The following is a 14,001-nucleotide window of genomic DNA, read 5'->3' as shown; positions in this document are numbered from 1 at the left end:
TGTTGATTGATGTCTACTCGTAGTAGTACCCCATCCATCTAAAAATAGGTGTCTCACTTTTGTGTAGACACGGATGTATCTCAGACGGAGGAAGTAACACGAGTATTATTTCTGGTGATCGTTCAAGCACATCTAGTGGAGTATATATATTCATAGCAGATGCATCTACTAAACTGATCCAGTTGGTCAGCTGGTAGGATATACAATCTCAGATATCCGGAGCCACACTTGGTTTTCCGCACCGAGATTACAGCTAAAATAGTACTACAGGCTGCTGTCTAAAACTATGTTAGCCTCTCTACATGGTATTGGTATGTGACAAAATGCACACATCCGTCTATGCAGGCTTTGACAAAACGCACCACCTGAAACGCAAGTGAAACCAAGCCTGTCATAGACATGTCCGTCTTCTACTCTTCTCAACTTACTACCGCTGCCCTTTTATGAGCTCCCAGTAGAACATATCGATGAAATCTTCATTCTGACCACGATACAAATGTAAGGTGTGAGTGCTTCACAGTGAACATAAGCGTCAGGAGAGAAACAATGATTAGATGGAACGAACTAAAAATTTACACCATCAAGTACCGGACATTCTATTCGCCCGGCTCCGACTGTCATGGGTGGGTGAGCAACGCCACCGGCCTCCTCACAAGAGGCCGTCGGCGTCGTGATGTTGATTAGTTTGCTTGTTTGCTAGCTAGAACAATATATCAAGTGAAGATCAAGATTGCAGCTTCAACTAGAGTAGCATGTTGATTGATCAGATGTCTACTCTTGTTTTTGTAGTCTGTAGCATGTTGATTTTAGTGATCGTTCAAGCACTTCTACTGTAGTACATATATTCATAGCAGATGCATCTACGTACTAAACTGATCCAGTTGGTCAGCGGGTAGGATATACAATCTCAGATATCCGGAGCCACACTTCGTTTTCCGCACCAAGATTACAGCTAAAAAAGAGTACTCGACGCTGCTGTCTAAAACTATGTTAGCCTCTACAAGGTACACATCAATCTGTGCAGGCTTTGACAAAACGCGCCACCTGAAACGCAAGTGAAACCAAGCCTGTCATAGACATGTCCGTCTTCTCAACTTCAAGGCTACCGCTTCCCTTTTATAAGCTCCCAGTAGAACATATCGATGAAATCTTCGTTCTGACCACGAAACAAATGTAAGGTGTCAGTGCTTCACAGTGAGCATGAGCGTCAGGAGAGAAACAATGATTAGATGGACGTTTCTGTTGAAACCAACTGAAAATTTACACATGTCCGACAAGACTACGTTGTTAGCAAGTTTTGACCGGTACTGCTACCTCATTTAGATGCTTAAGCACAATAAACTTAGACATGAATCAACCTTAGTATGGATTGCATGACAATCAAATAGACAGCCAACAGATACCAGAACAAATACCTGCACAAGGTTCAGCAACGCATCCCTGACTCTGTCTCTTGAAAGTATTGGGCCATGCGACGCTGTCGGGGCAAGCAGCGGGGAAGGATTAGGCGGTGGCAATGGCTGAAGTAACAGTGCGCCATATGGTGGAGGGGGAACACTGCATTGTGGAAAGGGCTGGAGCAAGGGATCGCTCTGCTGGTGCTGAGGATGAAGTGGAGGGGGGGCAGTGGGTTGTGCAAAGTGCTGGAGCAAGGGAGCGCTCTGCTGGCGCTGAGGTCGAAGTGGAGGAGCAGAGGATAGTGCAAAGGGCTGGGCCAAGGGACCAGTCTGCCCGTGCTGAGGTCGAAGTGGAGGAGCAGAGGATAGTGCAAAGGGCTGGGCCAAGGGTGTATGCCGGTGCTGAGGATGAAGTGGAGGGGGGGCAGGGGATTGTCGAAAGGGCTGTATCAAGGGATCACTTTGCCGGTGCTGAGGATGAAGTGGAGGGGGGGCAGGGGATTGTCGAAAGGGCTGTAGCAAGGGATCACTTTGCTGGTGCTGATGATGAAGTGGAGCGGGGACAGTGGATTGTGGAAAGAGCTGGAGCAAGCGAGCACTCTGCTGGTGCTGAGGATGAAGTGGAGGAGCAGAGGATAATGGAAGGGGCTGGTGCAAAGGAGTACTCTGCCGGTGCTGAATGCCAAAAGGAGGATGAAGTGGAGGCGGAGCAGAGGATGCAAAAGCAGCATCGGCTGTTGTTGGTTGCGAAAATGGGATGGGAATCTGAGGAAAGAGTAATTGTTCTGTAAGATTAGAAGGTTGAGTAGTACGAGCACTGGTGGATACATGAGCATCTGGGGGCACCACGGTAGCCGATGATGTTCGTGAAGGAAGCAGATCATGCAGGGCAGGAGACTGTGATGAAACAGGACTATGCTGCCTAGAATAAGTAACCGCCCTGATAGCTTGATTTGACTGTACTGGATCTGTTGCACCCGTGGGTGCACCAACGCATGCAGCTGCCTGGATGAGATTCAAAAACTTTATCTCATGAGAATTACATAATGATACTATATTGCAAAGCAACCATAATAAACACAAACGTTCTGTGTTTCAAAACAGAATGGCACGACGGAATGAAGGTAAATTTTTACCTTTAACAAAGCTGACAATATATTATGTCCAGCATCATTGGGTACCATGCTAGATGATGTTGGCTGCTCTTGCGTATCTTCAGACGAAGAAACAGAAGATGCAACTTCCACCTCTTCAAAATCACTGAAACTGGGGCAAAATAAGATGATTTCACAATAATGCCACATCCTCACAAATTCTGGTTTTACTGTTCTGATCCATGAGCCAAAGCACTACGATGAACTTGTATTATTTCCCGTTTGGTTTCCTGCAGTTCATTCGTTTGACTCAATATTCATCATTCTCTTGTCTAAACTATCCATTAGCAACCTTTTAACCTGGTGTTGTATAAAGGCCATCATGTTAAAATAAAAATATTAGCTAGAGACCAGCTTTCTGTTTCTCCCCTGCCACTATTGTATCATAACACTTCGATTCCTCAAAGCATTATGTTTGATAGTTATATTGGCACGAGTAAACGACTTAAACAGGTAGAGATACAAATTTGATCAATGAGCAATTACACGATGAAATGACTAAAACGGATGCAGAATATCTAACCTTAAGTTAGAAACAATTAGCAGACAGCAAATGGAATAACTACAAGCTGTATTGTGTTACAAGGTAAACAGGAAAGCATTAAGATTTCAAATACCTTTTAGATGCAGAAACTATTTCCTTTGGGGATGCCCTGGAAAATGCATTATGTGTCCTGTACATTTCGTAAGCAATGCTGAGGTTAGCAAGTATAGGGTAAAAAATGTGAAAAAAATTGAAGAAAATCTCTTGCCGTTCCTTGTAGCTTTGTAAACTCAAATCAGTGTACATTAGCAATCAATGAATCAAATATAATCAATGGACTAAGGTTACATACAGATAGGTTGCTGACACGGGCTAATCTAAGGATTAACTTAACCCATGAAGCTATAATTCAACTAATGGAATGTTTGCTCAAATAAAAAACAAGACCCGCTACAGGCATTGGTAAGCATCTGGTTTGTGTAATTTATCTGGCTTGGTATATTCGGTATTTCAGAGACCGCATTTCAATACCACACCTACTAAGCTGAACGTTATCGATGCGGTTTGTTAGTGTGCGCGTACATAGAACTGGAGAAGCTGGCAAGTACAGTTCATAAATGTCAGCATATGTTCTACTCCTGTTTACTCCCTCCGTTCCATAATAAGAGTCGCAACTTCATCTAGATATGGATACGCCTAGATACACCCGAATCTAGACAAAACTGCGACACTTGATTTTGGAAGGTAGTAACTTCTAAGACACTACATCAAAGAATATACAAAAAAAAAAGTCAAAAACAACTACAACAATTTCACAATAACACCAGTATGCCACATCCTCAAAACTTCAGGTTTTACTGTTATGATCCATGAGCCAAAGCAATTAACTCGACTAGACACTACAATGAACTTGCATTATTTCCCCTCTGGTTTCCTGCAGTGCATTGTGTGACTCTATATTCCTCATTCTGTTGTCTAAACTATCCATTAGCAACCTTTTTAACCTGGTGTTCTATGAAGGCCATCATATAAAAATTAAAATATTAGCCAGAGACCACCTTTGTATTACTCCCCTGCCACTCTTGTATCATAACACTTCGATTCCTCAAAACATTATGTTTGATTGTTTGATAGTTCACGAGTAAACGACATAAACAGGAAGTGATACAACTTTGATCAATGAACATTTACACGATGAAATGACTAAGGCCTTATTTGGTAATAGGCTATTTGTGGGGATTATCCCCAGCAAACCCCAAAACCCACTTTATTCTTAAAAACATGTTTGTTTCTAGTGTATTGAGCTAATTTTATCCCACTTTTCTCCAAATCTTAGTGTATTTTCTCCAATCCCCAATACACTACCCCTACCTTGTGGATAGGGGATAGGGAGGGCTTTGAAACCAAATACGTTACCCACAACATATTCTGCTTTTTCCCGGGTACTCGGGTATGAGGATTGGAAGGGATTGGGTGAAGGTAGGGGATTCACCCAATCCCTTTGAGAATTATCCCCACTAATCCCCATATAAACTCTAGTAACAAACAAGGCCTAAAACGGGTGCAGACCATCTAACCTTAAGTTAGAAACCATTAGCAGAGAGCAAATGGAATAACTACACCCTGTATTGTATTACAAGGTAAACAGGAAAGCATTAAGGTTTCAAATACCTTTTAGTTGCAGAAACTATTTCCTTTGGGGACGCCCTGGAAAATGCATTATGTATCCTGTACATTTCGTAAGCAATGTTGGGGTCAGCAAGTATAGGGTAAAATGTGTAAAAAAGTTGAGGAAAATGTCTTGCCATCCCTTGTAGCTTTGCAAACCCAAAAGTTGAGGAAAATGTCTTGCCAAATGCCTGCTCTGCGACCAAGAGGCAGAGACCATTCACCACCTCTTCATCGGTTGCCCTTTTTCGCGGCAGATTTGGCACGAAACTCTATCTTGGCTGCGCATGTCCTGCAGGCCGCCACAGGACGATGCATCCCTAAACGATTGGTGGATCGTGGCAAGGCAGCACACCCCCAAACCAATGCGCAAAGGACTTGCAACCATAACCCTGATGGTGCCCTGGATGATTTGGAAACACCGCAACAGCTGCGTTTTCGATGGACAGCAGCCCTCCATCCGCAGCCTATGTGCTACCATCAAAGACGAAGCGGCGGCCTGGGCTACAGCTGGTGCCAAGGGACTGAGAGACGTGCTGCCAATGACCTGGGATGTGCACTAATTTCCTAGCTGTAATAAACCCCTGTAACACCTCCTAGGAGGCTTGTAAACTTCTATCTCTTCAATGAAATGAAACGCAAAGAGTCCTTTGCGTTTTCTCGAAAAAAAAAAATATAGTCAATGGACTAAGGTTACATACAGATAGGTTGCTGATACAGGCTAATATGAGGAACTTAACCCGTGAAGCTATAATTCAACTAATGGAATGTTTGCTCAAATAAAAAACAAGACACGCTACATGCATTGATAAGCATCTGGTTTGTGTAATTTATCTGGCTTGGTATATTCAGTATTTCGCAGACTGGATTTCAATACCACACCTACTAAGCTGACCATTATCGACGTGGTTTGTTAGCATGCGCTTACAGAGAACTGGAGAAGCTGACAAGTACCGTTCATATCTCAGCAGTTCTAACTTCTAAGACACTATGGCTTATATGTTGGGTTGAAAGCCTTGATAATTTTTAGTGTGCTTTGCAGTCAATGCTTACAGGTCCAAGTATCAGTTTACACCATGTCATTATTTAGCACATAAGTTTTTGACAAATGAAAACCACACCAAACACGAAACACAGAATACAGATAGTCTAACACAATCATTTTTCACGTTTCAGTTTCAAACTTCTACTCATGTGCTCTGCAGTCACATGAAAAGATATATCAAGAAAGTCTTGTGCATGATATTTAACGTGGTAAGAAGAAAAAATTTACCTACTGAAAAGTTGTGCCACTTCTTCACATTCCTCAGGATCATAGAACCAAATTCCAGTAACTTCGTCTGCAGCATTTCTGTATATTATGTAAGGATTTTGCACCTGGTATTCAAAACTGCTCAAGAGATCTTCAACCAGGTTTTCTGCTTATGAGAGGAGCGCAACACAAAGTTAGGACATATGTGGTTGCCATGCTGGCATATAAGTAATCAGAGATAAACAACACAATCACTTAAACATGTCATGCAAGCTAATGATTCAAGACAGTATTTAATATCAACCAGCGACAAATTTTCTTGGACCAAAATTACGATTCAGTAAGGTTTGGAAATAAGTGAGCTACTTTTGTGTGGAATTTCTTGTACAACTCATATATAAACAGAACAGGAACCAGTTCACTGCAATACATACTACTTAGGATGCCTAAGAGCTCACTATTTCAATGGAGGGTGCATAAGAATTTCCTGATATGAAGATTATTTACAGCACAAAAGAGATGCCTTAATTTATCCCGAGAGGCTGAAAGCAAAATTTTCAATCATCTGACATTTGTATACTTATATAACAGTTATAAATATAAACAATCATTATTGCTTTCCATTTTATTCCATAGCTAGTGCATACAGTGATTCAAGGAAAAAAAATCGTTCCTACGATGTACGATGTGTCTCCATATGTTTAATTGCTAGGCATGATATTAGGGATCCCATTTCCAAAACAGGAATGCAAAACATACCTATATTTCGACGATTCATGATGACAAATTGGAATCTGGGTTGGGTGTTCCTGCACGATTATAAGATCTTATCATCTGAAGAGCTTATAGATCCAACAAAAATTGCATGTCAGGAAAACACAAGAGGGCATCTCACTGGTCAGAAGAACTAAAAGTAGAAGGTAGTGTTTAAGAGTAGGCACTCTCACTGTAATGTTTCAGAAGCGTAGGATCAGCAACAAACAATTCAGCGCAGGTGTTCAGAGATGGAATGCAAAATATTAGCATCATACACAATAACTGATAACTTTTGACAGAGATAAACCACCCACAAATATCATTGAACAGCACTGAAAGTTCAACACCGATATGCGTTTATTAACATTTCGCTATCCAACGGAATGACACTGCAAGCATTTCAGGAACAGCAGGAAAGTAATATCTAGCAATGCTACCCCTGGCAACAAAAATCCCAGTAACCTTTCGCTATACACGGAATTTCTGAACCAAACTACAGAAAAAGTAATACGCGGTGTAGACACCGAATCACCAACACATCATTATTCTCAATTCTTCTAGAAACCCACTTCAATGTTCTAAAATCTAAAATTCCACGACATCCGAGCCCTGGGCATTCCACAAGCATCCACGAAACATCACGAAAATAGCAGTAACAGCTAGCGGCCCTTTCCCTAGGAACCAAATCCGTTCCCTTCTCAATGAGCCAGACCCATTCCCTTTCCTTCGCAACCAAATTACTAACAATTATGTAGGAATTGCTGAACCCCAATACAATGCAGCTCTCCGATCTAGAAATCCACAGCATCGGCACTCAAATAAAAGCCCAAATGACGGGAAATTCCACAATCATCCATAAAACAGCAGCAATACGCAACAATCGACCGAACCCAATGCTGCAATCCATGGTCCATGAGGTAGGGTCGTCACAGCACAAACCTCTTGACGACGAAGAGCGACCCCTCCACGCCCTTCCGGCTCTGCGCAAACGCACAAATCGAACCGTCAGGAACCGCGGCAGACACGAACACGAAACAGGGCACCGAGAGGCAGGGGAGGGGTTCGGGGGAGGCGGAGGGGCAGCAGCGGCATACGTACCCATTGGGTGTTGGTCGTGTCGAAGGTGTAGGCGGTGACGTGCGCGGCGGTGATGAGGATGTCGGCGACGGCGGGGTCGAGGCGGCGCAGCACGGTGAGGTTGAGCAGCCGCGTGCCCTCCCGGTCCGCCGCCAGGTTCGGCGTCACCTTGCGCCTCCCGTACCCGCCCCGCGCCATGGGCGGCGGCGGGGGAGGATGGACGCCGGCGCCGGAAACCCTAGCGGCGGCCCCGCGGCTTCGGGTCGGGGGTTTTGGTCGGAGCCGCATGGAGAGGAGGCAGGTGATCTCGCTGGCCTGGCGAGGGAAATGGGTTGGAAAAGCGGTGCTGCTCTCTCTATCCTTTGTCAGCAGTCCGCGTGCCACTTGTCAGTCACCGAATCAGGCGGTTCTACCTGTTGTTTTGATGTTTGGGCTCGATCGTTAAGGTTAATCTTGAGGGCCCTGTTTGGGTGAGCAAGCCCAGCCCAGCGGGAAGTTCCGGCCCAGTGGACTCTTCTGATGAGCCTATGTGACATGCAGATTTGTAATGGCCAGCCCTATACACCGACTAGGTCGGTGCTGATGCCGCACACCATGGTCGGGTATCGAGCCTAGCCCATTTAGCGTTTTTTCGATTTCGCTTTCGCTTTTGTTTTCTCTTTTTTTTCTTATTTTGTTTTTCCGTTTTCTGTTTTATTTTATTTTCTTTCTGTTTATTTTTCTTTTGTTCAAATTTAAAAAGTCTATATTCGAAAAACATTCAAATTTGAGAATTACTAAAATTCGAAAATTGTTTAAATATGAAAACTGTTCAAATTTAAAAATTGTTCAAATTTGAAAATCGTTCATATTCGAAATTTGTTCAAATATGAAATTTGTTTAAATTCGAAAATTGTTCTAATATGAAAATCATTCAGATTCGGAAATTGTTCAAATATAAAATTTATTCAAATTTGGAAATTATTCATAGAAAAAATACATTTTTGTTCAACTTAAAAATGTTCAAATCAGAAAAATGTTCAGATTTTTAAAAAGTGATCTATTTCTAATTTGAAAAATATTTAAATTTGACAAATGTTCAGAATATTCCCTAGTGTGTTTATTAGTTCATCTGTAACGCGTGCGAGAGACGCTTGAGCCGGAAACGATGACTACGTACGCGCTGCAACATATACGCCTTCATCAATTTGTTCGATTTTTTTCTTAATGCTTTCTAGCCATCTCATAACAAACAAACGTGTTCGGAAAATAATAGTGATCAAAATTCATTGCGATTCATAGCTTAACTTGTACATGGATGTTGATTTGTATGTTGCCTTTTTTTGTTGAAGTCTTAATTTGTACATGGGTGTTAATTTTGTATGTTGCCCATTCACAAAGACAAAGGTTTAGTTAATTGTTTATTTTGGATCTCGAAGTTAGCGGTGGCGCATGTCTCTGTTGGTCTTGACATGTGTCCATATGATCTATCCATACTAAATGCACACTCTGCGAGTTTCTTATAAGATATTTGTAAGACAATACATTTCAAAGAGCTCCATGCTAAGATTTTAACAATACTCCCTCCGATTCATATTAATTGACTTCAATATGGATGTATCTACACACATTTTAGTTCTAGATACATCCATATTAGAGTCTGAATGGGCTAGAAACACACATATACTCTATGTTTTATCTATATAGGTACCCATTTTCCTTTTGTCATATCTTTGTGAGCTCATTTATGAAAGACGGTATGTTAAAATCAAATTAACAAAGTAATTTTATGTTGCTAAGTGACATCTAAACTTATTGGAAATATATTTTCAACATAAAAAGCTGAAAATGTATACCAAATAATATTGTATTCAATATCAAGATACTATGTTTTAAGTGTAATAAAGAACTATATTTGTTAAGACCATATGTTGAAAGATAACCTGATACGGGGTGGCCTTTGGACACCTCCTCCTCAAGACCGACAAGCCCTCCACGTGGCCCAATGACACGAGCTCGGGCCAAAGCCATACACCAAGAGGTGAATTCGCTCCTTTCCACATATACATTGAACACCTCATTGGATGAAATGCTACCTCATGCAAGTGGTAGTTGAGACATTTTTTATAAATATGTAACATCAAAGTGCAGTTGAACCTTCTAATGTCCCTGAATGACTTGTATTTGTGTGTTTTTTTATCTTTGTGTGCAACTCAATGTTTTTTAATCGTATCTCTTTTTTTTATAGTGCCAACTTCCTAGATGGGGAGACCTTTTTTATACTTTTTATTCTTAATTTCTCTCTGCACATATTTGTAATGTTGTAAATATTTATAACAAATAAATTTTGCAGCGAGAAACTCTCTCACTGTTTCTCCCTAAAAAACTTTTTGATGGTGCCGATCATTCTTAGTGTGACCTTGCATTTCATTTAAATGGTGAATTACTGAATGTTGTACGATTTGGATGCTATCCCTTTTGGTTTGTGTACATAGGATATTTTCGTTGAAATTACAATGAATAGGGTAATATGTGCCCCAAAAAACTGGAATTAGTCTTAATTCTAACCTTAGTTTTGTTAGCATGTGAAGGGAACGTGCATCCATGTTTTAATTCTTGGTATTTTTTGAGGGGAATTCTTGGTAGAAACATAAGAGTTTTGAATTCAGTATGGCATTTTTTTATGTAAGAATTCAGTATGGGGCGAGCACGGCAATTCCTATACACCGACCAGGTCGGCCATTACCACGCGCCGCGCACCACCGCGTGCGTTATGGGCCGTCCTGGTCGGCCCAGTTCGCTGTTTATTTTCTGTTTTCTGTTTCTTTTTTTCGTTTTTTATTTTTTTCATTTTTATTTTATGTTTCTTTCTTATTTTGTTTTTCTTTCTCTTCTTTTTGTTCACATATGAAAACTGTTCAAATCTGAAAATTGTTTAAATTTTAAAAAAATTCAAAGTCAAAAAGTCTGCAAATTTGAAATTTGTTCAAATTCAAAAATTGTTCAATTTTAAGATTTTGTCAAATTTGAAAAATCGTTCAATTTAGAAATTTGTAGGGGCCGATGCGGTTGCCGCACACCCTGGTCGGGTATTGGGCTTGGCCCATTTAGCGTTTTTTTGATTTCGCTTTCGCTTTTGTTTTCTCTTTTTTTCTTATTTTGTTTTCCCGTTTTCTGTTTTATTTTCTATCCTTTCTGTTTATTTTTTCTTTCGTTCAAATTTAAAAAGTCTATATTCGAAAAATGTTCAAATTTGAGAATTACTAAAATTCGAAAATTGCTCAAATATGAAAACTATTCAAATTCAAAAATTGTTCAAATTTGAAAATCGTTCATATTCGAAATTTGTTCAAATATGAAATATGTTCAAATTCGGAAATTGTTCTAATATGAAAGTCGTCCAGATTCGAAATTTTTTCAAATATAAAATTTATTCAAATTCAGAAATTGTTCATAGAAAAAATACATTTTTGTTCAAATTTAAAAATATTCAAATCTGAAAAATATTCAGATTTTTTAGAAGTGATTTCTTTCTAATTTGAAAAATATTTAAATTTGACAAATGTTCAGATTTAAAAAAAGATTTCTTTTAAAAAAGAAAACAAACAACTGAAAACAAAAAGAAATGAAAAAGAAAAAATGGCTTACGTGATGTTGGGTTGCGGCCCAGTTAGTAACCCGGGGGCGCGTAGGGTGTGCGGCAACTCCATCGGCACCAACCAGCTCGGTGTATAGCACCACCCGAATGGCCTGTTTTGGTTTTTTTGGTCCAAGTAGCCAAACCAACACTTTTAGGTCATCTCCAGCGGCGCGACGCAAACGGACGCTGAGCGACCGTTTGCATCCGCCGTGACCGGAAATGCGTGTGGCCCTCCTCCAGCGGGGCGACGCAAAGTGACTGGGCCGTCCGCGGAGACGCAAACCTGACCCAAATATGCGCCAGGTTAGCGTCTCCGCGGACACTCCGCGGTCGCGCCGAGTGTCCGCCGAAGAAGACGTAGGACCCGCGCGTCAGTGGTAGGGAGGCCGATATTATTCCCGCAAGTGGCCATTCCCCGTGCGAAATATCAAAGTAGACCGGCGCGAGCAATCCAGAAGCGATGGAAGTCCTCGCCGCCGCAGCCACCGTCATGGATGCGGAGCAAACCCTCGCACCCGCCGCCGCCCCACACTCCCCCGTCGCCACGACCATAGCCACAATGGAGGGTGCAGCTCCGGCGGAAGCAAAGCGGACCGCCACCGGCGGTGGCCGGGAGGCAAAGCCGAAGGCGGCAAAGAAGGTGCTCTCCAAGGAGGAGAAAATCATCGAGGTCGCGAAGCATCGTGGTCGGCGCAAGAACCAGAAGAACAAGACTATCGCGGCCGCCAACCAGTAGGCCTGGCAGATGCAGATCAAAGTCGGTGTCGCGCAAGTAGCCCTCCATCCGAGATTAGCGGAGGGCTACATGCTCGTCAAGAGAGAGGGGATTGCCGGCGTTGCTCCTCCGGCCTCGTCGGTGAGCTCGGTAAGTTCTCAGCTGCGTCCTGGAACTCCCGCTCCCTTGTAGGTCCACCCGGCGTCGCGGTTCGCCTCCGGCGTGCCGCCGGAGCAGTTCAACGGGGCAGCGGTTCCCAACCTCAACCGGACGCCTAGAAGTGGTAACTCCTGCCCGGGCGCGACACGCAAGACACGCCAGGTGCCGGAGAGAGCATGCCGGTGTCCCGCATCCTGTTCGACGAAATGGTGCCGCCTGCCCCGACGATGGACGACCTGGTACGTGAGGTCTCTCAATGTGTGCGACTGCCGTGTATCATGCGTCTGACGTCCGATCATTCCTAGGCCTATTGGAAGGACCGCCATGAGATAGACATACAGGCCATGATCTTCGGCGGCGGCTTCGTTGGCGATGATCGGGCCGGGACAGGCCCGCATGATGACTGGGCACCAACGCAAGATGCGGAGGACATCGAAACCGCACGGTTGTTCGCCACCCAGCAGACGCAGCCAACACCCGTGTGCGTCGACGACTTCGATGACGTGCCAACACAGCCTGTCCCCACGGACATTACTACCAAGAAGAAGGGGGGAGCCGCAAGACACAAGGCTTCATCGACGACGAGAACAAGTGTTTGTGCGAGCGTGGCTGGCAACGAGCCATGACTGTATTAATGGCGCGCAGCAAAAGAGCAAGGTCTATTGGGCCAAGGTCATGCAGCAGTACAACGAGACCAAGATGCACCCTCCCTAGTCCCTACCATATCCCAAGCTCTCGGACGGAAGAGTCCCTCCAAAAAATATGGAACTACATCAAACAAGAGAGAAGTAAGTTCTGCTCGGCGGTCGAACATGCTAAGAACAACCCCGTAAGCGGTGCTGGCGTTATTTCAGTGGTAAACACGATACAACCATCATCATTCTACACTATTTGCATCATTCTATGTACATCATTGGTGGCTATGATTGCAGGTATCCCGCGCCTTGTAAAAGTTCAGGGCGACGCATAAGAAGGACTTCCATACGGTCCATTGCTGGGACGTGCTCAAGGACGCGCAGAAGTGGAGGACAAGCTTTGCGTCCTACAACGAAGCTGTGAGGAATGGGACAGTGGTCAACCTCGACAGCGAAGACGGGTGATCAAGGCCGTCCAGCCCTTCCACCTCGTCTCTGAGGCCATAAGGCTACCAAGGCCGATCTAGCCCGGGAGGCGCAGGCCACTGCGTTCACCCAAAGCATGGAGAAGATAATGGCCGGGAATCTTGCCGCCTTGGCTGCTAGGGACGAGAAGAGGCGTCTGGAAAAGGAGGCCGTAGCTGCCATCTACCACAACCTCGCGAAGGAGGTCATTGAGGTCCAAAGGATGGGCGTCGATGCCAAAAAGGCAGACGCCGAGGCGAGGAGGATGGACGCCGAGGCCAAGACACGTGCAGAAGACACAAGGATCATGCTTGCCGACTTGAGCGGCGTCGACGACGACACCAGGGCATGGTTCATGAAGAGGCGCCCCAAAATCCGCGCGCGAGACGCCTGATCGCCATAGCCATGCGCCCAGCACCTTGGCCTCCTTTTGGACTTTTTTTTATTGTTGTTCAGGCCTTGTTGTGCCCCTTTTGCTCCAGTTTGCGCCGTACCTTGTGCAAAGTGTGGTGAACATATTGCAGACCTCAACTTGCGGCTGTAATTTCGTGCAAATTTTAGGCTACAATCTCTTTTTTAAAATCTGGCATGCGCCGAAAATGCGTCGCCCCGCTAGAGCC

The 14,001-nt window shown here is 43.7% G+C and overlaps 1 protein-coding gene across 3 annotated transcripts; it reads right to left on the bottom strand.

Annotated features, from left to right (window-relative positions):
• Positions 1-166: 166 nt before the first annotated feature.
• LOC127291899 (uncharacterized) lies at positions 167-8,136 on the bottom strand. Of its 3 annotated transcripts, none has more exons than XM_051321214.2 (9): positions 7,810-8,136; positions 7,651-7,691; positions 6,715-6,764; positions 5,977-6,121; positions 4,707-4,763; positions 3,169-3,225; positions 2,534-2,663; positions 1,416-2,402; positions 167-481 (listed from the first exon to the last, which is right to left on the bottom strand). In XM_051321214.2, the coding sequence occupies exons 1-9, from the start codon at positions 8,074-8,076 to the stop codon at positions 428-430; spliced, it is 1,788 nt and encodes a 595-aa protein (XP_051177174.1). In that variant the 5' UTR covers positions 8,077-8,136; the 3' UTR covers positions 167-427. The 3 variants fall into 3 exon arrangements, with proteins under 3 accessions (XP_051177174.1, XP_051177173.1, XP_051177175.1); XM_051321213.2 differs by lacking the exon at positions 167-481 and adding an exon at positions 731-1,156 and having other exon boundaries at positions 7,810-8,135; XM_051321215.2 differs by lacking the exon at positions 167-481 and adding an exon at positions 731-1,156 and having other exon boundaries at positions 2,534-2,657; positions 7,810-8,135.
• Between the last annotated feature and the right edge of the window lie 5,865 nt (positions 8,137-14,001).

This window comes from Lolium perenne, chromosome 4 (genome assembly GCF_019359855.2).
Source record: "Lolium perenne isolate Kyuss_39 chromosome 4, Kyuss_2.0, whole genome shotgun sequence".
Lineage (NCBI taxonomy): Eukaryota > Viridiplantae > Streptophyta > Magnoliopsida > Poales > Poaceae > Lolium > Lolium perenne.
Note: the sequence above shows the minus strand (reverse complement) of the source record. Positions and strands in the feature narration are given on the sequence as shown.

Bases quoted from the DNA above. Each gene is read 5' to 3' on its own strand.
- LOC127291899 (XM_051321214.2), bottom strand. From the start codon at position 8,076: ATGCGGCTCCGACCAAAACCCCCGACCCGAAGCCGCGGGGCCGCCGCT. The intron at 7,692-7,809 runs GTACGTATGCCG...GCGTTTGCGCAG, and splicing joins ACACGACCAACACCCAATGG to AGCCGGAAGGGCGTGGAGGG. The intron at 3,226-4,706 runs GTATTTGAAACC...CGAAATGTACAG, and splicing joins ATAGTTTCTGCAACTAAAAG to GACACATAATGCATTTTCCA.